General features: G+C 47.5%; 9 protein-coding genes across 9 annotated transcripts; 4 read left to right on the plus strand and 5 right to left on the minus strand.

The window, feature by feature from the left end:
* Positions 1-1,315: 1,315 nt before the first annotated feature.
* Positions 1,316-3,937, minus strand: BHQ10_004361 (uncharacterized protein; the record flags this gene model as incomplete). The annotated part of the gene is made up of 4 exons (XM_040876719.1): positions 1,316-1,899; positions 1,945-2,550; positions 2,598-3,433; positions 3,492-3,937. The coding sequence occupies 4 exons, from the start codon at positions 3,935-3,937 to the stop codon at positions 1,316-1,318; spliced, it is 2,472 nt and encodes an 823-aa protein (XP_040732865.1).
* Positions 3,938-4,858: 921 nt separating this feature from the next.
* BHQ10_004362 (uncharacterized protein) lies at positions 4,859-5,852 on the minus strand (the record flags this gene model as incomplete). The annotated part of the gene is made up of 3 exons (XM_040876720.1): positions 4,859-5,469; positions 5,585-5,637; positions 5,695-5,852. 3 exons carry the CDS (start codon positions 5,850-5,852, stop codon positions 4,859-4,861), a joined length of 822 nt encoding a protein of 273 aa, XP_040732866.1.
* Positions 5,853-9,941: 4,089 nt separating this feature from the next.
* Positions 9,942-11,029, minus strand: BHQ10_004363 (uncharacterized protein; the record flags this gene model as incomplete). Its single annotated transcript, XM_040876721.1, has 2 exons — positions 9,942-10,396; positions 10,459-11,029. The coding sequence occupies 2 exons, from the start codon at positions 11,027-11,029 to the stop codon at positions 9,942-9,944; spliced, it is 1,026 nt and encodes a 341-aa protein (XP_040732867.1).
* Positions 11,030-11,992: 963 nt separating this feature from the next.
* Positions 11,993-13,016, plus strand: BHQ10_004364 (uncharacterized protein; the record flags this gene model as incomplete). Its single annotated transcript, XM_040876722.1, has 2 exons — positions 11,993-12,213; positions 12,263-13,016. The coding sequence occupies 2 exons, from the start codon at positions 11,993-11,995 to the stop codon at positions 13,014-13,016; spliced, it is 975 nt and encodes a 324-aa protein (XP_040732868.1).
* Positions 13,017-14,223: 1,207 nt separating this feature from the next.
* BHQ10_004365 (uncharacterized protein) lies at positions 14,224-16,118 on the plus strand (the record flags this gene model as incomplete). The annotated part of the gene is made up of 3 exons (XM_040876723.1): positions 14,224-14,464; positions 14,524-14,686; positions 14,744-16,118. The coding sequence occupies 3 exons, from the start codon at positions 14,224-14,226 to the stop codon at positions 16,116-16,118; spliced, it is 1,779 nt and encodes a 592-aa protein (XP_040732869.1).
* Positions 16,119-16,395: 277 nt separating this feature from the next.
* On the minus strand, positions 16,396-16,806 carry BHQ10_004366 (uncharacterized protein; the record flags this gene model as incomplete). Its single annotated transcript, XM_040876724.1, has 3 exons — positions 16,396-16,539; positions 16,606-16,655; positions 16,779-16,806. 3 exons carry the CDS (start codon positions 16,804-16,806, stop codon positions 16,396-16,398), a joined length of 222 nt encoding a protein of 73 aa, XP_040732870.1.
* Positions 16,807-17,248: 442 nt separating this feature from the next.
* BHQ10_004367 (uncharacterized protein) lies at positions 17,249-18,511 on the plus strand (the record flags this gene model as incomplete). Its single annotated transcript, XM_040876725.1, has 1 exon — positions 17,249-18,511. One exon carries the CDS (start codon positions 17,249-17,251, stop codon positions 18,509-18,511), a length of 1,263 nt encoding a protein of 420 aa, XP_040732871.1.
* Positions 18,512-19,464: 953 nt separating this feature from the next.
* Positions 19,465-20,355, plus strand: BHQ10_004368 (uncharacterized protein; the record flags this gene model as incomplete). The annotated part of the gene is made up of 1 exon (XM_040876726.1): positions 19,465-20,355. The coding sequence occupies one exon, from the start codon at positions 19,465-19,467 to the stop codon at positions 20,353-20,355; it is 891 nt and encodes a 296-aa protein (XP_040732872.1).
* A 239-nt stretch (positions 20,356-20,594) lies between these two features.
* BHQ10_004369 (uncharacterized protein) lies at positions 20,595-21,227 on the minus strand (the record flags this gene model as incomplete). The annotated part of the gene is made up of 1 exon (XM_040876727.1): positions 20,595-21,227. One exon carries the CDS (start codon positions 21,225-21,227, stop codon positions 20,595-20,597), a length of 633 nt encoding a protein of 210 aa, XP_040732873.1.
* Positions 21,228-21,613: the final 386 nt, after the last annotated feature.

A 21,613-nucleotide genomic window follows, 5' to 3' on the forward strand; every position in this document is an offset into this window, starting at 1 on the left:
TCCGTAGAGAGTGTATTGTAGTGATATCCCTTAATTTGTCGAAGCAATTCCCCAACCATAACCAAACACAAAAGAAGTAGAATGAATCCAGACGAGAGGGGCAGGCAGCTACGATATACCATCCACCTACTAGCACCAGACTGATATTCTCCAGTACTTCCCGGTTCTGACCAACCCGTGTGGGATAGGCTGAACTACAGAGAATTTATAGTAGCATGACCCATACCCTGTCATGATGGGATTACTTCCCCTTACGCAACACCATTATTAGCCTACATTGACTAATTGGCAACTACAAGGACAGGATGGATAAAACTTCCGAAAGCTAGAAAGCCGAAAATTCTGGTTTTTGGCTCTTCCATTAGCTTTCTTGATGGTCCTAAAGTGGTATGATCACATTGATTAGGGCTGGCGGAGAGGGGGGTTGGAGGGGTGGTGACGTCAAACCAACGTCTATTTCTGTTACTCTGGCCCCCCATCTGTCTGTTGTTCGAATGTTCTCTCATCTTGGTTAGTACACATTTGGTTCACAGGCCCACGCGAAAAGTAATTGGGTGGCTGGGATATTTGTCTATTATCCTGTTTCTGGCGTTGTCAATCCCGGCTCAACCGAGGCTATGTACGTTGGACTTCAACAATCCTTCGATTGATCATGACTATCGATGTCACGTATCCGTCCTACGTATGCAGATAAAACGTATATCCCGACAGTGAATCAATCGGATCGTTATCCTCCGAGAACATCGCCGATTTAACCATTAAAAGTCACACGGGTTGTGTTATACCTAGTCTACTCCACTTCAGTCGCTATCCATATATATAGTGTTGTGGTTGATGCCACGGGATACCCGGAACCCTATCTAAATAAATGACCATCCTGAATTACATGTACATTTGACTCATTGACAAAAACTTTTGAGGCAGGTGTCAAGAGCGTGCAAGAAATATAAATAGAATGAAATTCGTCACTCATGGCTATACCTATAACTAACTATTCAACTACCTACTCGGTGCCCATGACACATGTCACTCACACACTCGAGTGCAAAAGTACAAAAATAAACACGTAGACCTCTGTACCTCACCTGTACCGGGAAATCTCAAACGGAGATTATCAACCTCAGGATATCAAGTAGACAGAAAATAGATAGACAAAAATAAAAGGAAAACACCGTCGCTGTCCATACTGATGAAACGAAAAGAAGAAACGCCCCGCTAAGAAAACCACATACATATCGACAAGGGTCTTCCCTTTTGTTCGTTCACGCAAGTATACCAAAAACACCAAAGAGAAAAATGCTCAATATATACTTGCCTAACTGGCAATCGCCAGCTGAGCAACCAAATCCGACGCAACATCCAAATAAGGATAAGGACTAGTAACTTCCTTCTCCTTATTGCGAATACGTTTGCTGACCGGTCGCCATTCGCCATCTATATCGGCTCGAATCACGTTTTGGTATCCGTCGCATTTGAAGTCGACCATGTAATTGGTAGCTTCGAGTTGATAGAGTTGGATGTCGATGAAACACCATACTCCGTACGAGATTCGCATTGATTGGACATGTTCCAGTGATGAGGGTGCGCTGGGGATGCTGCTGCTACCCGCGCCACCGCCGCTGTCGGCGTTGGCTTGCACTGCGGCGGCAATGGCGGCTTTGTCTTCGGCGCTGATAGAGGCGTTCATGAGATTAACTTTGCGGCGGAGATCACCTAGATCACTGCGGCTGCTGTGGGCGCTGAGTGATACTCCGGGCGCTGTAACGCCTTCTTTTAACAAACGTGCGCGGATGAACCATGGATCTTTGGGGATGTAGTAGTCTGATGGTAGATCGGGGTATTTTCGTTGCAGTGGCATGGGCTTGTTCGGATCGAGTTCTTCCAATGGTGCGTCGCCCTCTGTTTCTGTTAGTCTATATCATTTAACTCAAAGGAATTACGCACCTGGCTCGGCTGGTATAATCTCCCAGACACCGCCTATCGCTTCAATAGCTTTGTATAAACATAGCATGGCTTCATAAGGCTGATTACGTGATCGGATACCAAACTGCCACTTTCTTGACCTCTTTGATGGCATAGGCGCCGCATGGAATTTCTCCGGCGGCTCTAATCGAAGCTTATCCAGATCAACGACGCTACGAGCATGGGGCTTGAGAGCCCTGAACGTTGCCGCCTGCTGTTCTAAAGTGCGATCTTCAGAAATGCCAGCTTTCTCTTCGGCATCCGCCCTTTGTCTCCTGGCGCGTTCTCGGATACCATCCCGTTGCTCCATAATCTGATCGTGAACATATGGAAGACTGGTAGGAAGAATACGCACGTGGCTTAAGCGAGGCTCTTCTTCCATTGGCATGGCCCCCCAGGTACTTGGAGGAGCTAGTGGCGGTGTTGCTTCCCGGGTGTGAGGTGTCAGTGGTGTAAGTGCGTTTTCTTGACGAAGTGCAGCCGCTGCAGATTTTGGAGCTCGCGGGGAACTATAACCACTACTATCATTGGTCATGGGGGATGAGGGTGTTGGCGGAGAAGACATATCGAGAGAGTCTTCTTGGGGAGCTGTGCTGTATCAGTACCAGTAAATAGTAAATAAGAGGGAGACAAACAGTTTGTTTGCATCAATTCATTTTCGGCAATAATGAAGAATGCATCTTTAACAGCACTAGGCTCAGCCTTTCGCAAAGCATCTTCGATTTCCTCCTTCTTGTAACCCATGCTGTGCTCCAATTTGTTGATGGCAAAATCGTGAATCTTTTGCTGTACACTGGTAGACTTGCCCGGTGCGAACTTGCGACGGTCGACTGCTTTATTTGGATCGGCTCCAGTGGTGACAAACTCCTCTTGGGGTAGTTGAAGATATTTAGGGAGACCATCGAGGAACCATGGGTCTTGTCGGATCTCAGCAATGCTGATTCGGTGAACCGGGTGAACCTGTAGCATGGCTCGGATGAGCCTGGCAGCTCCTGGCGAGATATACGAAGGCATATGGAAATTTCCGGCAGCGATCTTCTTGAATAGTGCAGGAATATAGTCATCATCAAACGGCAAGCGGCCCACGAGTAGAACGTATAATATAACTCCGCAACTCCACACGTCGACTTCGGGACCGGCATACAACTTTCCTGAAATGACTTCCGGTGCGGCATAATTAGGACTTCCACAGCTAGTTTTGAGAAAGTTTCCGTCCGTCATAATGTTGCTGAGACCAAAATCTGCAATCTTCACGTTTTTCTCGCTATCAATCAATAGATTCTCTGGTTTCAAGTCTCGATGTACGATTTTATGGCGATGGCAGTACTCGACAGCACAGATAATCTGTTGGAAGAACTTGCGCGCTTCGTCGTCGTTGCACTTGCCTCGCTTGACTAGGTAGTCGAATAATTCTCTCTCGGCGTATTCCAAGACCATAACGATATCCGACTTTGTGGGAATGACGGTATATCTAGAGGAAATATACTTGATTAGCCAAATCGACCGGAAGGGTAAGGAAAGATGCATACAGCTTGATGATATGTGGATGCCGAAGCAATTGCAAATACTGAATCTCACGCTCAACCCGTCCGACCATATCTCTTGACAACAACTTCCGCCGAGGAATAATCTTCAGCGCAACCTTGCGTCCACTAGGCTGATGAATCGCCAATTTGACCTTGCCAAACGAGCCTTCTCCCAACACTTCAACCGTCTTATATTGATCTAACCGTTGCATATCTCGCCGTGTCGCCGGTGATTGTACAGATGCCGAAGAGCCGCGGTTACCGCCGTTATGGTGTCCATTGAGGACGTTATTGTTTGGACGTGGTGGAGGCGGCATCGCCATCGCCGCGGGATTCGCGTTGGACATTGCATCGGCTGCCGATTGATCGCGTTGTTGTCTGTTATTCGGATTGGGAGGGATCGACGCAAGCGAGACGGAGAGGTCTTCGTCGTCAAAGGCGGCAGCCATTTTGGAGGCGAGAGGCACAGCCGGAAAGTCTAAAAACCTTCTTTTCTCGTTGCCGGAATATCAGCCTGGTAGATAACCGTGACGTGACACGCGTGAGTTTAGCTCTGGTCGAATATTCCCGTCAGTTCCGTGGTCTGTCGCTTAATCTGGTTCAGTACCGTCAAAGCGATTAAATGGTGGTGCTGGTCTCCAGAGTCGAAGCCAGTGCCAGCAAGCCAGGTTAACGAGGTTGGGGATGTCGAGTACGTATTGGASGAGCCGAGCTCCTTTCCCCCACAGCGCAGAGAGCCACCGTGGTGGGGTTGTTGAGCTTACTCCGGTACCACCAGGAGAGCGACACCGGCGGGCTGCTGGCCGTTGAGGATGTGAGAATTAGGCTTATTAAGCAGTGACACGAATGTACTCAGTTTTGTCTAGAGGTAGAGATGAATGATGGGAGGATGTTGTCGAACGAACAAAGCGGAGGGAAGGACTCTGATTATTCTTGTCCTGACTAACCCCGTCATGACGCTTATGACTGGACTGTCAGCCAATCAGCGAAGAGACGACTGATATGTGGGGCCTCTGTGAGAGTGTTTATTGGCTTGAAACATTACAAGCCAATCAGAATGTCTATAGTCCTTTTGATGCCCTAAAAGGGTAATGGACTGGATAACGGCATTTGAGCATCAGTGTTGACTCTGGTGATAATTTTTCAAATGATTAAATGGTAATATGTTGCTCCCTCAAATCGTTCTTATGATGATCTGTCGCAGTCATAGTTACCAAAAGTTGAGCTGACCCAATATTGATCTTGCGTGGGGCTAACTAGACAAAAGGACTACTAATGTGCGGTTGTCAATACATTTTTATTTAGTATACAATCAACATAAAACCTCTTTACAAATGAAGAAACCTTCTCACTATGTAATTTCAAGCATACTACTTCCCTCCAAAAGAAATCCTCCCCACCTCTTCCCCTCTGTCCCACGTAGCCTCCCTCAACGCCATCCCATCCCTACACGTATGCATCCTCTCCGTCTGCCCCAACGCCGCCCACCGCGGTGTATCCATCCAAATCGCCTTGAGCGTGACTGGAGTCATATCGCCATGGCACAATGTCGCCTGTCTCAGCTGCTCCAGACAATGATCAATATGCATCCTCCTATACTCCTCCGGTAACCACGCCACATGCTCATTGTGGTAATAATCCATGTCAATGTGTTGGCGCAGAGCGTTGATGCAGTGCAGACTGTGTAGCATGTCGGGCCCCCCATAGTATCCTGTTGTCGGGATTGAGGAGCCGTGGGAGGGGAGTTGCTCGAGTATGGGTAGCTCGTGGTCGGAGTTGAGCCAGGTGGTTTCGTTGGTGGTGAAGTGGATGTAGCGCCCTTGCAGGAGAGAGTTCCAGGCAGCGTCGATTTCGGGGGAGGGGGGCCCGACGTATTGCGGTTCGGAGGTGTTGAAAGCCATGTATAGAGTGCCGTTGGGGAGGTCGCGGATGGCACTGGTGTAACGTTTTTGGTGTAGTTTGATGGATGGTTTCATTTCTTCTACAGAAAGAATTTGAGATCAGCAAATGTGAACAAAAAAGGATTGATATTTGACTGGTAGGCATGATAGTGTGCCATGATGGCAATCATGATGCCCTTTTTCAGGTATACTCACCGAGTTCTGTGTCAAACCCTGTCTCATATGTGCCAGTATATCTCTTTGTTGATCTGACAGTTCTAAGCAGATAGATATTCTCAACAAAGATTATCATAGCTAGGACGAACGTCATCACTGCCCACACCGGTGATCGGATAATCTTGCCATGCTTGACTCGTCTACTGATGTTGGTATCATGTAAAAAAGGCTCTTCAATATCGTCGTCGCTGTTGTCTCGAATCAGGGCATAGGCCTTGCTATCGCCGCTTTCTTGGGTTGACACCATTATTCAAGATTCGAAAATGATCGTTGAGGTTGAGTGACAAATAGGATATTGGGGGGAAAAGGGCAAAGGATGGGTAAAATCACACGTATAAGGTCTGCGATACGTATATAGACCCAGGAAACACCGTACATCCCTAGATACCACAGCGACCCCTCCTAACGACGTACCGTGTCGTACACACCTTAGAGAGTAGCCTATACACAAGAAGTCTGTGTGACAAATACGTAGTTATCAAGCTGTATCAATCGAATTAATAGCAATTCGGGTCATAATTTAGGATACTTGTGAAACCGCATCCAAAAGTTGATGTAGCTCACATGAGGTAACCCAAAGTCGTCAGGACCACGTTTGTAGTATACAGCGTTTAAATAATTCCATCCCTTGCTTACACCGAGACATGTTAAAGGCGAATAATGAAGCGTCTATGAATAAATTTGCGAAAGAAAATCAAAATAACTGTTTGCCTTGATAATGGATTCTAGTCAATAAGATAGACTAAACATACGCATAGTCGTGAACTCGATGGTATATTTGGCAGACTTCGGGTTATTGGTCGGTTCGCGCTATGTAATTGAAGCTTGTGCTGATTGCTATAACAAGAAGCGATCACGCTTTTATACAAATTGCCCAAAACGATCACGAGTGCGCTATATATAGGTTACTGAGGTTTACTAGCCTACAAACAATATAGAGCATCATATTTGATCGTTGATATGTGCACACGAATCTCGGTGAGTGCACTAAGGATGGATATTTCATCACCTTGTGGCAATTGAATCCGTTGACTGGGTTAGCTTATGTTGGGCTCAAGGATGGCAGGTATTCTTACCGATTTTGGGCTGTCTTTCAAACGAAAAAAAAAAAAGGCATTTCTCCATCAAGAATGTGTGTATAAGTTGTTTGAAAAGAGGCACGCTTCGTTTTGGAAAAGATCTGCTAGATAATTATTTGTGAAGCCTCTCATGATACTGACCAACTGTCTCGTAACAGCCTGCAAAACGGTACTGATTGCCTTCTTGGACAATATGCAAAAATACTATGCAGATGCTACATTACCATCAAACTGAAGTTTTCAGGCACACCAATGGTAACTGCGCACGGACGATATTCAAAGATCACGACGGGATCCATCGATTTTCACGGGCACGGCGTTTACCACTCAATTTCAATTCCTACCAATCTGCTTCTCATCTTCTGTCAGACCATGCCTACTAACTTACAAGCCGCCGCATGTTTTTGTCGCATCGAGAAATACTGTATGGATAATTTTACAACACTACTCCGACCATCGACCGAAGCATCCGTGGATCTGAGGGGGGACATGAGCAGTCAATTCAATTCTACTACTACTTACTCCGACCATCGACCGAAGCATCCGTGGATCTGAGGGGGGACATGAGCAGTCAATTCAATTCTACTACTACTTCTACTACAATATCCAACCTGCAAGGAACTTTTCGCCAGCCTGGAATTGCTTTCCGCTAAACATTTCCATGTCGATTTACACCTCCTTCTTAGGCCACTTGGCCGTCACTAGCGATGGAAATATCATCTTGGTGGAAAATAATATGCAACATATGAAAACAAAAATAGTGCTGTAAAAAGAAAGCTAATGATGCACATAATCTCCCCTCTATCTCCCTTTTCCCCCTCTGCATGCCACTCTGAGAATGCCCTGCAACCGAAGAATAGAGCCAAAACAAAGGTACCGTATATGATTGATACTAAAAAAAAAATCAGAACATGCATCCAAACATGATAGGTGATAAGAATATTCCGTACGACCAGGGGGAAGGTTAAAGATATCTCTTTCCGTTATTTTGTGATTGTGCGCGCCAGGTGATCTGGAAGGCCTTTTTGTTGCATAGTTATATAACAGTGTACCTGCTTCAATCCCAAATATACTTCGAAAAGTCTCCAAGTCGTAATATTCAAGCTCTGAGCCTCGCCCCAATTTCCAGTTTGATGCAATCGCGGACGCCTCATCCGTGGATAGTCCATGATATGCAGTTAAGACAGTAACGAAGTAGGTTCGAACTTGCTCCGGGGACGCATCGTGCTTGGGAATAGACGGCGAAGGGTCTGACATAATGTACAAATAAAGATGTGATGAATAGTAGGATCGATAAGCTCGAAGATTTCAGATGTCCGCGGGAATAGTGGGTGGAGTCACTATGTTTTTGCTCTCTGATTCTCCTCTTTTGAGCATTATCTTATAGCATTACACGCAAGTTCTACTGCTTTGTCTGTAGGGTTACATCGCTTATTCAAGAGTGCTAAAAGCTTTAATTACTATACTCGATGCCCGCTCACTGATCTGATTACGGCGTTTAGGGTCGTGCTCAGTTCTACTCAGTAAAGCTCCCGCGCGTCAGGGAAATTAGGTACCGGTACGTAGGTACAGCCGCCTAATAGATTCCTCCCCTTGCTTGTAACGAGACACGTTCAAGGCGAAAATAATGAAGCGTCTATGAGAAATATTGCGAAAAGAAAATCATAATCACTGTTTGTCTCGATAATGGGTTACAGTCAAATAGACAGTCAAAATTCAGCCGAAGTCAAACCCTAGTAATCGAAGCTTCAATCCGTCTATTGATTGTGATACACAGCATTTTCATTCTGTCTATACAGTTTGAGTGTTGCTGCTTCTGTAACATTATCTTAAAGATACAGTTCTCTGCCGTCAAATACAAACATAAAAGCGCCATGACAAGGAGAGTTGGAAACATGCCCATATCAAATCAAACAGCTTCCATGTTCCTACTGCTATTCTGGGCTGCCCCCAAGGCTTTCGAGACTATTGCTGACCAATTGACTGTGCCCTCAGTGGTAGGGGAAAAGGTACTGCTCCCCGATCAGGATTGCTAGCACCGGTGTTTGGGCGCCTCGAATCGTTTCCATGATTCTTTCGAGCTCATAGTCGGTAATGGTGATTCGCTAATTGGATATATTGAACGTTGTTAGTCCACATCAACAATTCAGGCAGCTGACCCATATACCCATGAAGTTCAGATTGTGCCACTGACTAGGAATGCCCGGTGCTGCTGCCAACTGTATCGCTATGACAATGGCGCCTGCCTGTTTCTGAGCGGAACCACCAGGTGATTCTCATTGTGTGGGTGCGATACCAATGCAGGCTGTACGGTAATGACAGCAATGCGAAGAGCTTGGGCCTGACAGATGACTGGTACAGGTAATCGAGAGTCGGGCCGCAATGGTCGCTGCAGAGGGCCAGAAGGAGGTGGTGGCATAAGCGTGGGCCGAAGCACCACCTGTTTAGAATCACCACAGAAGTGACTCCTTTGTTATCGTTCTTGTATAGTGTCGTGTTGTGTCTGGTCTAGCATAAACACGAATGCTTGTCTTTCTGGAGCTAGGGCCGGTATACCACCAACTCGAATGCTATGGAGAGCAGCGTGCTGTTGCTGTTGCTGTTGCTGTTGCTGTTGCTGTTGCTGTGGCTGTAGCTGTTGCTGTTGCTGTGGCTGTTGTATTTGCAGCCGTAGCTACAGCTGTTGTCGTCATTTTTGTCATCGGTGCAGTTGCAGCCCTTGTAACCGTTGATGATGTTGGTGATTTCGATGATGGTGATGATGGTGGTGATGGTGGTAGTAAATGCATCATCATCATGATTGTCTTATTGACTCAAAATATATCTAAATAAAACAATGAAGAAGAAAAAGATTCAGCTCTCTCGTGTCCTGGGCCATCACAAAAAGGAACAGCCACCACCCTGCCCACCTTAGTGATGGTGGTGGTGGTGGTTCCGCTTCTGAAGGAAAAGAAAAGAGAAGAGGAAGAACAAGAGAGAAAAGAAAAAAGAAGAAGATAAAGTGGAGGGAGATAGGGTGGGATGAGGCAACCACGTGCCACGGACTCCATTCGTTTGTCAACTACCTATTTAGGCAGGAAGGCAATCACGCCCTGCTGCTATCATGAGATTGTCGCAGTACTTTCAGTAGCAATAGGCAGAAAACCGAAGTGATATTTGTCCAAACGCCGAGTGCGCCTTGCAATGTATTATGTACATGGATAGCATTTCCGGTGTTAAAAGTATGTGTAGAAAGATAAAGACGATAAATTTCTTGTCTAGAGTACTGTGGCACTGCTTTCAGGGCAATCGACGTTGGTGCCTGTTGTCGAGCTATCGCCATCATAGTACTCATCATCTTCCCCCTCCTCCTCATCGTCTTCGACTTCATATACAAAGTCTTTCTCGTCAAAAGCATACGACTTGATGATGCCGCGGGCATATCCCTGAGGGGCCTTACCAGGAGCGCCGCCATCAGGTGGATGGCGGGGACCTTGTCTTGGTGCCCTCGCACATACCAGCTCAACTTTAATGTCATCCGGACCATTTAGTGGCTTTGAGCCGTGATTGGGTCCACGCGCGATGATGCCGACGGCAACCTCTTGGGCGTGTCCCAAAGGCGTTGCGCCGGGAATGTACCATGTCCGCCATGGGGCTCCAGGATTGCCTGGTACAGCAACACTTATGGCTTCCGAAGCGTTGTTGCCGCCAGCTGTTGTGGCATTGATAACAGCTAAATGAAAGATAAGCCTTTGCTTCGCTATCAATCGAAAAAACAAGGGTGGGAAGTCTCACCATAGGTGGGAATTAGATCCAAGTCAAACAGTGTAGACGGACATCCGTCGATGATAGGTCCTGGGCTGCCGGTCGTCAACGGCTGAAGTACCGTGTCCAGCGGTAAATCGTAAGGTTGCCCCGATGTACTAAGATTGAATAACGAGGACCGCAAGAAAGTTTTTAAATTTTCCGAGCAATTACCACCCCAAACACCATCACAGCCGTTATTGGCACCGCCGACATAACCGCCTAGATTTCCGATACGTAATGCCACCTCTGTTGTCCAATTGATACCGCGGATATTCGAGTTGAATTCCGTCACTGTTCCCCTATCGTACTGAAGCCAATATCCCACTTTCACTGCACACGCGTTTTCGTTGGAGGGAGAACCCCATCCGGCATCGTATCCGTAGTAAAAATTTAATGGTACGGGCGAGATAGCGTCAAATTGGAACGAAACGGAAACCTGGGCTAGGCCATCAATGCAATTGCCGTTATCGAAGGTGCAGTAATCAGCGACCGCTGGCAATATCGGGAGTGAAACGAAGGCGAGCGCTGCCTTTATAATATTCTTGGAATTCGACTTCATTGCTTTCTTTTTTTCCTGTTTTTTGTTCCTTTCTAATCCCCCTCTATCGCTCCTGCCGCCTCTATCACCGAGTGCTGAACACGCTTGCTGGTGTTTCAGTTTCGAGACACATACGGCGGCGTCTGTAAAATAGGCGACCTCCACATGTGAGCATGGTAATCGTAAAATATCAGTAACCTAACACTTGTAACTGCTCCTAGAGGAGCGTGAAAATGTAGGAAACCTCGCAGCTTGGGTGACGAAGAGAAGAACGAGATTCTAAACCGATCGCAGTGGTAAATCAGTCGGTAATACGAGGAAGCCGGCCATCGAAAAAGGAAGAGGGGACGATCCTGGGTCCTTGGCGGACTGTTCCGAGAGTCACAGCGTTCCAGGTTGATACGCCCCCCAAGAGACTAGCGGCTTAGGCGGCTTGTTCTACTCCACCGGGATACGGGATATGGAAGGTAGTAAACCGAGAATAGAGTGAGTAAATAACGAGAAACACCGGCCATAGACACTTGGTGCGAATCCCGTGCGACCGCACTGAGTCTGATGATCTGCGCCAGGTCAAAATATGGTTACTTCGTGCGCTGAAAAAGCAAAGCAGCGATGACAGCCACGTTACTACATTGATTGGCGACTAGCAGACTAGGATTTGCTGGAGATAGGCCGGACCGACAATAGTCCGTGGTGATTGGCAGTTAGGCCGCCGAGCCGCAGTCGAAGTGGGAATGGGGAAGGTGCCGGCGACGGAACAGGAGAGCCTCAACGACAACGTCTGGTGTCTGCTCACACGACTTGCGATTGCCTGCGCATCAGCCTTCGTGCCTCCGTTTCAATTTGATACCTTTGCCGATCACCATCTACCCCCCCACGCTAATCGCACTTGTGTACCCTCACTTTCCTATCGAGTGTGGACGTTGTGCACCTTCATCCGCCGAGAGCTGTGACGTTTAGTCTTCACTGCCTCATGACCCCCCTATGACCACGCCGGATGCCTTCAGGGATGCCGAGCACTTCGCTGATGTCTCTGGCATCCCGGATGTGGCTGATTACGATGATGTCGAGCAACCCCTTACACCCGCCGTGCAGCAACTGAGGCAGAAGGTGCAACGGAAGGCGAAGATTGCTTTGATTGATCGTTTACTGCGCGAGCTCGACATCATCATATACTGCGAGCTTGCTGCATTGTATTATATGGAGTACGTTTCCTGCCCCGGTGTCGATTGACTCCAAGCTGACTCTGTATAGTTGTACCTTTTTCCTATTCGCGTTACGTGTTATTGTACAGCTTATATTCTTCACGCCAAAAGCCCCACCCTTCGAGCCCACGAGAAGCCAGCCATATATTGGCGCCATATTCGGCAGCAATTTGCTGTGTGCGTTTCTACATACAGTCGCCATTCATCCGAGTGCCGGCGAAGAAACACGAGGGTATCTCCATGGCGGTCTCTTTATTGATTTCGTGGGGCAGAAAGCCCCAGTGTCGCGAGTGCGGCTTGTAATGTTCGACTTTCTCATTATGCTAATACATCTAGTCATGTTGGGCTTGATATTAGAGCGAGTGCGGATGGCTGTAAAACGCGAGTCGACAGAGGACCGCGAGTCTCAGGAAACTTCAACAGAGGGGGAGGATGGTACAAACTCTGAACAAGATCATGATGCCGAAGAACGAGGCGTTCTACGAAATGAGACAAACAATGACGAATCTTCCGAAGGTCTTCAAGATGTGACTCTAGAGCGAACGGCCTTACTAGCCGAACCCGCTGAAGATGGCTCAAGTCCAGCGTCCAGACATAGTCACCCTCTTGACGCATTCGCAATGGGGGAAGCTTTGATATTGGATATGGGCTTGTTCGAGACAATACGTGATCAATGGAGACACAACACGGGAAATAGGCCTCGTACTGCGTTTACACCTTCACAACAGACAACGACATTTCTACGAGAGCATCTTGGCGTTAGTGTAGGACCTGATGGTCGAGTCCTCAGATTTCAGCGATGAGTCAATACATATGTTGCGTCAACGAGCGTTTAAAAATAGATATCTTACACGTTCAAATCGTTGAATATGGCAATATCTGCCTGTTCAATCTACTTGATATTGCGTGGACTTGATCCACGTATTAACTTATACGAGTATAGTGTAGACTGTAGCCTTGAACTCAGCGCAAGCTAGTGCTAGTCGACACGCTCCAACACAATCTGCTTGCTCGACTCTTCATTCTTCGCCCCGTGGCGCATCTGGACTGCCTTACACAAACAAGCCGCTTTACAGAGCTGGGCTGCATCCTGAGTGCAAGTGCCCTCAGCCACAAAACAATTGATATGACCCGCTTCATCACAGCCACAACCACACGCAACCTCACAGAAAGACGTATTGACAGGCTTTTCGCAGAGAATAGTACTAGGATCAGGAGTAGTATCCACTGCGCAAAAGCAACTTTCAATACAGGTTTCCCCCACCGAGCTTGGGCATGTTGTTGGATTCATTGAGCAAGAGATATTGCTGTTTTCACCCGGAGGACAGTAACAGCCGCAAGCTTGGGTACAAAAGGAGACCGAGATTGGCTTGTTACATTTTACGATGGTTGAGGCGCTCGCAGAAATCATGAAGCTGAGAAGAACGACTGACATGAGTCGGTTCTTCATGATTCCTATGGTGAAGAGAGGACTTGTGAACTCTGGTTATAGAGACAGAGGTACAGCTAAAACTGATAGGAGCGTGATAAATGGCAGTACCAGCTCAGTATCTGAGTAATAACATGAATGATTTATCATGCCATGAGCTTGTCGACTTATATCTCGGAAGAGGTAGAGTATGAAGGCAATTTAGCCTGAAATACTCCGTATTCGAACTAATGTCGCTATCCTGATTTCACAGGGGCCATGTTATAAGACACTTGGAATTCAGCCTAATGACCGTAATTGATAGACAGTTCACATATCCTGCCAACCATGCGCTGGTCCAGGAACCCAACGACCGATAGTGAAGTACATTGCTTAATATTGAGCGGAGCCCAATCTGGAATAGCGCGGACCGTCCCCTCGGAGTCCAGCGATATCCCCGAGCTTGAGCTACCGTGTCTCCAGACCAAACTTCATTCAATTGTCTCACCATTGCGAGCATTCGACTTGCGATTGCTACATGCAATAACTCTGAGCCAGCCCATGGAATCTATCAACTGACTATTTTCCATATACCTGCCACAATGGCTTCCTCACCCACATCCTACCGTCCCCGACAAAAAAAGAAGCTCCCAACAACCTTCTCCGGGACCAACAATAATGACCTGATCCTCGACGCGGGCTCCCCGCATGCAGCTCCTGCTTTCCCGCTGGTTTCATTCATGTGGTTTGCGCGCGGTGCTACTTCGCAATGGATTATACTTCCGCTGATTCTGATGGTGGTCGGGTTGTTTCGGTGGGCTGTGAGTTTGTGGGGGTATTCTGGTTGGTACCGCTTCATGATGCCTTAGATAGGAGTTGTCACTAATTACTTGGGAGTGAAGGATTCAATATGCCTCCGTTACACGGCGACTTTGAAGCGCAAAGACATTGGATGGAGTTGACTATTCATCTGCCACTCACGAAGTGGTACTTTTATGACTTGCAATACTGGGGGCTTGATTATCCGCCATTGACGGCTTATCATAGCTGGTTGTTGGGAAAGATGTATGAACTTGTCTTCCAGGTCCTATAACGAAGAACTGCATAGCTGATATATATTAGTGGCTCACTGGTTGATCCGGCTTTCTTCGCCCTCGACGCATCGCGGGGTGTCGAAGACCCTCTTCTCAAGCTCTATATGCGCGCCACCGTTATTGTATCCGAATATCTTGTCTACATACCCGCTGTCGTGCTCTTTGCACGTCGTTATGGTCGTCTTCTCGGGGTACCGATGTGGTCGACTTCAATAGCACTGATCGCTATATTGATGCAGCCTGGAAACATCCTGGTCGACCACGGTCATTTCCAATATAATACGGTCATGCTGGGGCTTATGGTGGCTAGTGTCGAAAGTATACTGACCGGCCGACTACCATTGGCATGTGCATTCTTTGTTGCGGCATTGTCCTTCAAACAGATGGCACTTTACTATGCGCCCATCATGTTCTCATTTCTCCTGGGTAGTTGCATCTTCCCGCGCATACGGATTGGTCGCTTCTTGGCTATAGCTTTATCGACAGTGGCAGCTTTTGCGATCATACTCGCGCCATTCATCGCCGCATCGCTGAATGATTGGGCTCATGGGACTGCATTGCCCGGTTCTTTACCGGCCCTCATCGCGGATCTGCCGATTAAACTAGACGCGAAAGCTTGGTACTATACGCCACTCCTTCAGCTCGGCCAGCTTATTCACCGCGTATTTCCCTTTGCACGTGGCTTGTTTGAGGACAAGGTCGCAAACGCCTGGTGCGCCATCCACACATTCTACAAACTACACCGGTTTCCAGCGCCACTGTTGCAGCGTGCATCTCTCGCCGCTACACTGGCATCGATATCTGTCCCTTGTCTCATAATCTTCCGCTATCCACGCCCACAATTGCTCTTACTTGCCCTGAGCAGTTCCGCATGGGGCTTTTTCCTCTTCTCTTTCCAAGTTCACGAAAAGAGCGTCTTACTGCCTTTACTCCCGATGACCCTCCTCTTCGCCAGCGACGGAGGCCTCAATAAAGTCAATCGCGCCTGGATAGGTTGGGCCAATATCCTTGGCGCCTGGACAATCTATCCCTTACTCAAACGTGAAGAACTCCGCATCCCATATTTCGTCATTACCTTCCTATGGACGTATCTCTTGGGATTGTTCCCTACCTCGATCGAGATTTTCAGGGCAAGAAACATCACGACGACGACCAAAGAGGCGTCCGTGAGTGGTCTCACGGTGTTGATTCACACAATCTTCTATCTGAGTATGATCGGTTGGCATGTCCTCGACGCATTCGTGCAACCACCAGCCGACAAACCGGACTTGTGGGTTGTATTGAATGTGCTTATTGGCGCGAGCGGATTTGGTTTGGCGTATCTGTGGACGACGAGCAATCTGATTGCGCAGGCGTATAGATTGAGCGGGAAACCGGCTGGGGATGTAAAGAAGACTCAATAATCTTCTTTGTGTATATGTACTATCCTTCGAGTGCTGTTTTACTTTGATACCATGTCTATTCCAAATCAATCAAATGAAATAAGTCTTCCAATATCTATTGTACATATATATACAAAAGGAAATTCCAAAACAAACATAACGCCCAAATCAATCGATCAAAAAGAGAGGAGTATCCGCAAAACCAATAATGTATCCCAATGCAATGTATATATGCAATATCCTTCCCAACCACTATGGTCTGTTCCCGATTTTCTCCTTCAGGCTCCTCCAGGCGGGATTAGATCTTGAATCCATACCCGGCCATACAAGCCTTGTACTGTTCTACCAGCGGCTTGCAGTCCGTCTGCGCGGGATCATCGGATTTGGAGAAGAGCATGCAGTCGTCGCGGGCGGTTTTTTCTTCTTTGCAGACGCAGCATGGCTATTGACCTCCGTTAGTTATACAGCTCTTTTACGGATCTTGTTGATGGGTGGGAAAAGGGCGAACCTTGGGCTTTTCGGCGGGTTTTGGTGCGGGKGTTGGGGTGTTCGAGGAGCCTGTGGCAGAGACAGAGGTTAGTCAAAGTCTGGAAAGTGAGAAAGAGAGCGCTCTCAAGAGCAAGGCGAAGTGAGATGTCCTCCGCGGACTGTTTGCCCACCGGACAGACGAGACAAACTTACCGAACCAGCCTGAGAACCAAGACGACATCTTGAACAATTGAGAAAATGCGACTTTTTGACTTTCTTCTATTTCCCGTTGCTGCAATTGAGACGAAGATGACAAGAATGCAGGGACAAAATGCGAAAGAGAGGTTGGTAAAAGATTCGTAATTAGTAATCTAGATCTCGAAATCGAATGATTCCGATGGCAGAACTCGGTATGGGTCTGGCAGGCGGTGAGGCAGTTTCGATGAACCAATACCGCTAGTACCAGAACAGTTTAGGCTGCTGATAGCTTAATTTTACCCTGGCGACTGGCGGGGKTTAAGCATCGGAGGCGAATGACAATACAAAGGGGAAAAAATAAAAAAACAATACAGCCCCTCTTCCATTTCTTCGTCTCGACGTGGTTCTTCTCTTTTCCTTACACGTTTTATTTGCGTACTTCCCAGAAAGATTTTCACGAGAAGCTCATTTTATTATTTGTGAAAATGGCCAAAATATTCTCCATCAACGGCAAGGGCCTAAAACTCGATACCGCGGCGGACATCGAAACCCATGCGAAACCGCTGCTCGAGGACAACACATTCACAGAAGTCCACCTCGGTGGTAACACCCTCGGTGTCGAAGCCTCGGAACGTCTTGCAACCGCTCTTGCAACTCAAAAGAACCTACAAGTCGCCAACCTCGACGATATCTTCACATCGCGCCTTCTGTCCGAGATCCCCCCCGCGTTATCTGCGTTATTGAATGCCCTGCTCGAGGTTCCCAATTTGCATACCATCAACTTGTCCGATAATGCATTCGGACTCAACACGCAAGCGCCACTTGTCGATTATTTGTCGCGGGCTGTGCCGCTTCGTCATTTGATTCTCAATAATAACGGGTTGGGTCCCAAGGCTGGCGTGCTTGTCGCTGATGCGCTTACGGAGTTGGCAGCACAAAAGGAGAAGGCGCGTCATGAGGGCAAGGACGTTCCTTTGCTAGAGTCAATTGTCTGTGGACGCAATCGTCTCGAAAATGGAAGTATGGAAGCCTGGGCTTCGGCATACAAGGCGCATGCGAAAGGTATGCGCTCTGTGAAGATGACGCAGAACGGTATTCGTCAGGAAGGAATCTCGCTGTTATTGAAGGATGGGTTGAGTCATGCGTCGGAGTTGGAGGTTCTCGATTTGCAAGATAATACGTTTACGTTACTCGGATCCAGTGCGTTGGCTAAGGTTGTGCAAGGATGGGCTTCGTTGCGCGAGTTGGGTGTTGGAGATTGTCTGCTTTCGGCCCGCGGTGGTGTCAAGGTTGCACAGGCTCTTGCGGCTGGTAAAAATGAAAAGGTTGAAATCTTGCGCCTGCAATACAACGATATTAATGCAGAGGGTGTGAAGCAATTCTTGTTCGCGGCCAAGAATTCTTTGCCAGCTTTGAAGCGAGTTGAATTGAACGGAAATAAATTTTTGGAGGAGGATGCTAATATTGAGGAGCTCCGCGTACTGCTCGAGAAGAGACAAGAAGAGCAGGGTACAGATGAAGATGCCGAGGATGCTTGGGGTCTTGATGAGCTAGACGAACTTGAGGAAGACGAGGAAGAAGACGAAGAGGATGAGCAAGACGAGGAAGAGGAAGAGGAGGAATTAAAGACACATTTGGCTGACAAGATTTTGAAGGAGACTATTCGCGCCGAGGATGAGCCCGTCAGCCAGAAGAAGGATGATGATGTGGACGCGTTGGCTGATGCTCTTGGCAAGACTGGTATTTAAGCTCTCATTATTGCCAATGAGTATCCGTATCTATCAAGAGGCATCGACTCTTTGGAGAAGCGCACGGCTAATCGCGCAGATACCACAAACCGTCTCATGCTTCCAACTTACTTGGACCATCGACAGAAATCTCGCTGCAACCCCCTCCCTGAAAAGATGAAAGATCTGATAAAAGGCATTGCTATTTTGTCCTGCATTTTGTGTTCGATGTATATAAACACGTTCATAGATCATGCCGACTTGATCTACCCATCATCCCCGGCCATCGTTGCGTTGCTCTTCATCCTCACCTACCAGTCTATGATGCCCTCATGCTTGTTCTTTTTCTTAGCATTTAATCAAGATACCACGTATCTAACAAGAAAGAGACTTCGCATTGTATGAAAGACGAAATTAAAACAAAAGCTATATCTATATATTGTTTGCGACACAGGTAGATGATTAGCGGCGGCAGCCAATCAGATCAATTGCCGAGCGGTCAAGCGGACAACTTCCCAAAGTGTTTTTGTCGCAAAAAAGCAGCTTTCTTTCTCTTTCTATCATTACTTCGTAATCGCTTTGCCATTATCTTTCATTTTTGTTTCTTTATTTTTGTCCTCTCTTTCTTAATTCCTGCTTGATTGACGTCTTGTTGCGATCTTGGAATTTGGGGCTTGCAGCATCAGGACTAGTCGTCGAGAAGTGTTAACTCACTCCCATTTCTTTCACTTCTGATTCATTGCGCTTTGCGTGATTGCCTGCCAGGCTTCGTCGCCATCAAATCTCGCCATCGTTGGTGGGCTATACGTGGTATGTACATATCGAGTCATGGTTGATTCTCGCCTGGGATCCCGCGCATCGCATCAGTGATACATATACACTTGTATAGACAACATGACGATCACCGCAATCATTACACAGAACTCATCAAAATTGTCGATCGCGCTAACTGACCCTTCATCAGATCCTCCACAATGGAAGCAAAAGAAATCGAATTTAAAGCCAAGGCTCTCACCAAAGCCGCGACATCCAGCGAGCCACCAGCCAATCTCATCACCATCTTGAAAGAACTCCAGAAAGGCGTCCGACCTACAGAAGACCTCCTCCGCTCAACCCGTATCGGTATCGTGGTGAATAAACTCAAACAACACAAAGCAGCCGATGTTGCGCGCCTGTCATCCGAGATTGTGTCCAAATGGCGGAGCGAAGTGAATAAGCAAAAGTCGAATGGTTCGCCACAACGTTCTAGTACGCCGCGCACGGGCACGGCATCGCCTGCGCCAGCAAGCACACCTGGCGATAAGGCTTCGAAGTCGACTGTTCCGCCTGAGAAACGGTCGTGGAAGGCAGATGGTGTTGACACGAACGTTACGAATAATAAGACCCGCGATAGCTGCCTCGGTCTGATGTACGACGGATTATCGTTTATGTCTACAGATCCCCCGAAAATCGTGCTAGCGAAGGCGATAGCTGTAGAGAATGCAGCATTCACGTCTTTCGGACCCGAGACCAAAGACCAATACAAGACGAAGATTCGAAGTTTGTTCCAGAATCTGAAGAACAAGTCAAATCCACAACTTCGACAGCGCGTGCTTTCGGGCGATGTGACGCCAGACAAGTTTGTCAAGATGACCCACGACGAACTCAAGTCGGACGAGCGAAGGGCGTTGGACCAGAAGATCCAAAAAGAGAATATGGACAAGGCAATGGTGGCACAAGCCGAACGAAGTATCAGCTCAAGTCTGCAATGCGGTAAATGTGGCCAGCGCAAGGTTACTTATACCGAGGCCCAGACGCGCAGTGCTGATGAGCCGATGACATTGTTCTGTACTTGTTTGAATTGCGGAAAGTCATGGAAGCAGTAATCTTCTTTTCTCTAATTTTCATTCTTGTGGTCAGCTTTTAGATTCGTCGATGCGCAGGTATGGTCCCAGGTCGAGACTACCGTTCATCTCGAGGGAAACAGGAGTTGTGGTGCTTTCTACTGCCTTTGCTTCTTGACTTGTTTCAAAATTGTAACTTTAGCACATTATCTTTATTTAAAACTTCCTGATCTAGCAGTCCTGAAATAGCAATATCAATCTTCCAATCACAAAATTAGCATTTATCCTGAACTCCCACCAAAAGACAATCCACTCCCCAACTTTTCTCCAACTGGGAAATCCTCCCCTCCCAAAACTTCATCAGCCTTGTGCGCTCCGGTAACAGACCTCCTCACATTACCCCGACTCACAGATTCGAGATCCTTCAACCCTCCCTTGGAAGCCAAAAACGCAGCGCCCGTATCAGCCCAGACTCTATACTCTTGTACTTTGAGCCCCTGGCCTACATCCGGCTCACTTTCACCCGTTAGATCCTCGGACAATGCGACCCGCCACATAAACGTCTCAAACCAACTCTCTTTCGTCTCAGTAGATGTGAACCGTGCGCGCCCACGCAGACATACAGTTAAAATCTGTGGGTCCACGACCCAGTCATCTTCATCGTCAAAGGATGCGTCGCTGATGGAGAGGTGTTGCGCCAGTAAATCGAAGTATTCGCCAACTGCTTCGAGACCGATGAAGTCGCGACCGACAAAGGGTAGAAATGGCTGAAACAAGGGGGAGCCGTGCTCGTGTACAAGAGGTATTGGGGAGGAGGTGAAGTGTGCTAGGATGGCGGGCGTGGAGGCGTTGGAGGTAAAAGCTGAGATGAGGGATCGGATGGAGGAGAGGATTGCTGGTCGTGGGATGGGCATTCTGTTGACGTCTCTTTTTTTATCGTTGATGCTCGTTTAGTTATTTGACTATTTTCAGGGCAATGCGATAGGCGACGTTGTGTTTTGAAACCTTTGACAGAGGTATGATGTCATCTGGGAGCTGTCCCAAAGAGGAAAAATCTATCATGGTTTCTCAAAGAGCTAGCTATGCTGAAATTATACAAGCTATTATAAGATAGCACAATTATTTGATACATAATTTGCTCAGCCATATAAGGGGTAAAAAGAGGCATGTTGATTATTGACATATCAGCGAGGATCGAATCGGAAATTAGGGTAGAGGATTAGGACTTTGGTATGAAAGCATGGCTAGATAGACATTTCATGAGTCGAAGTTATTCGCAGATGTCAAGCTTTAAGATTAC

This window comes from Talaromyces amestolkiae (genome assembly GCF_001896365.1).
Source record: "Talaromyces amestolkiae strain CIB chromosome Unknown scaffold7.1, whole genome shotgun sequence".
NCBI lineage: Eukaryota > Fungi > Ascomycota > Eurotiomycetes > Eurotiales > Trichocomaceae > Talaromyces > Talaromyces amestolkiae.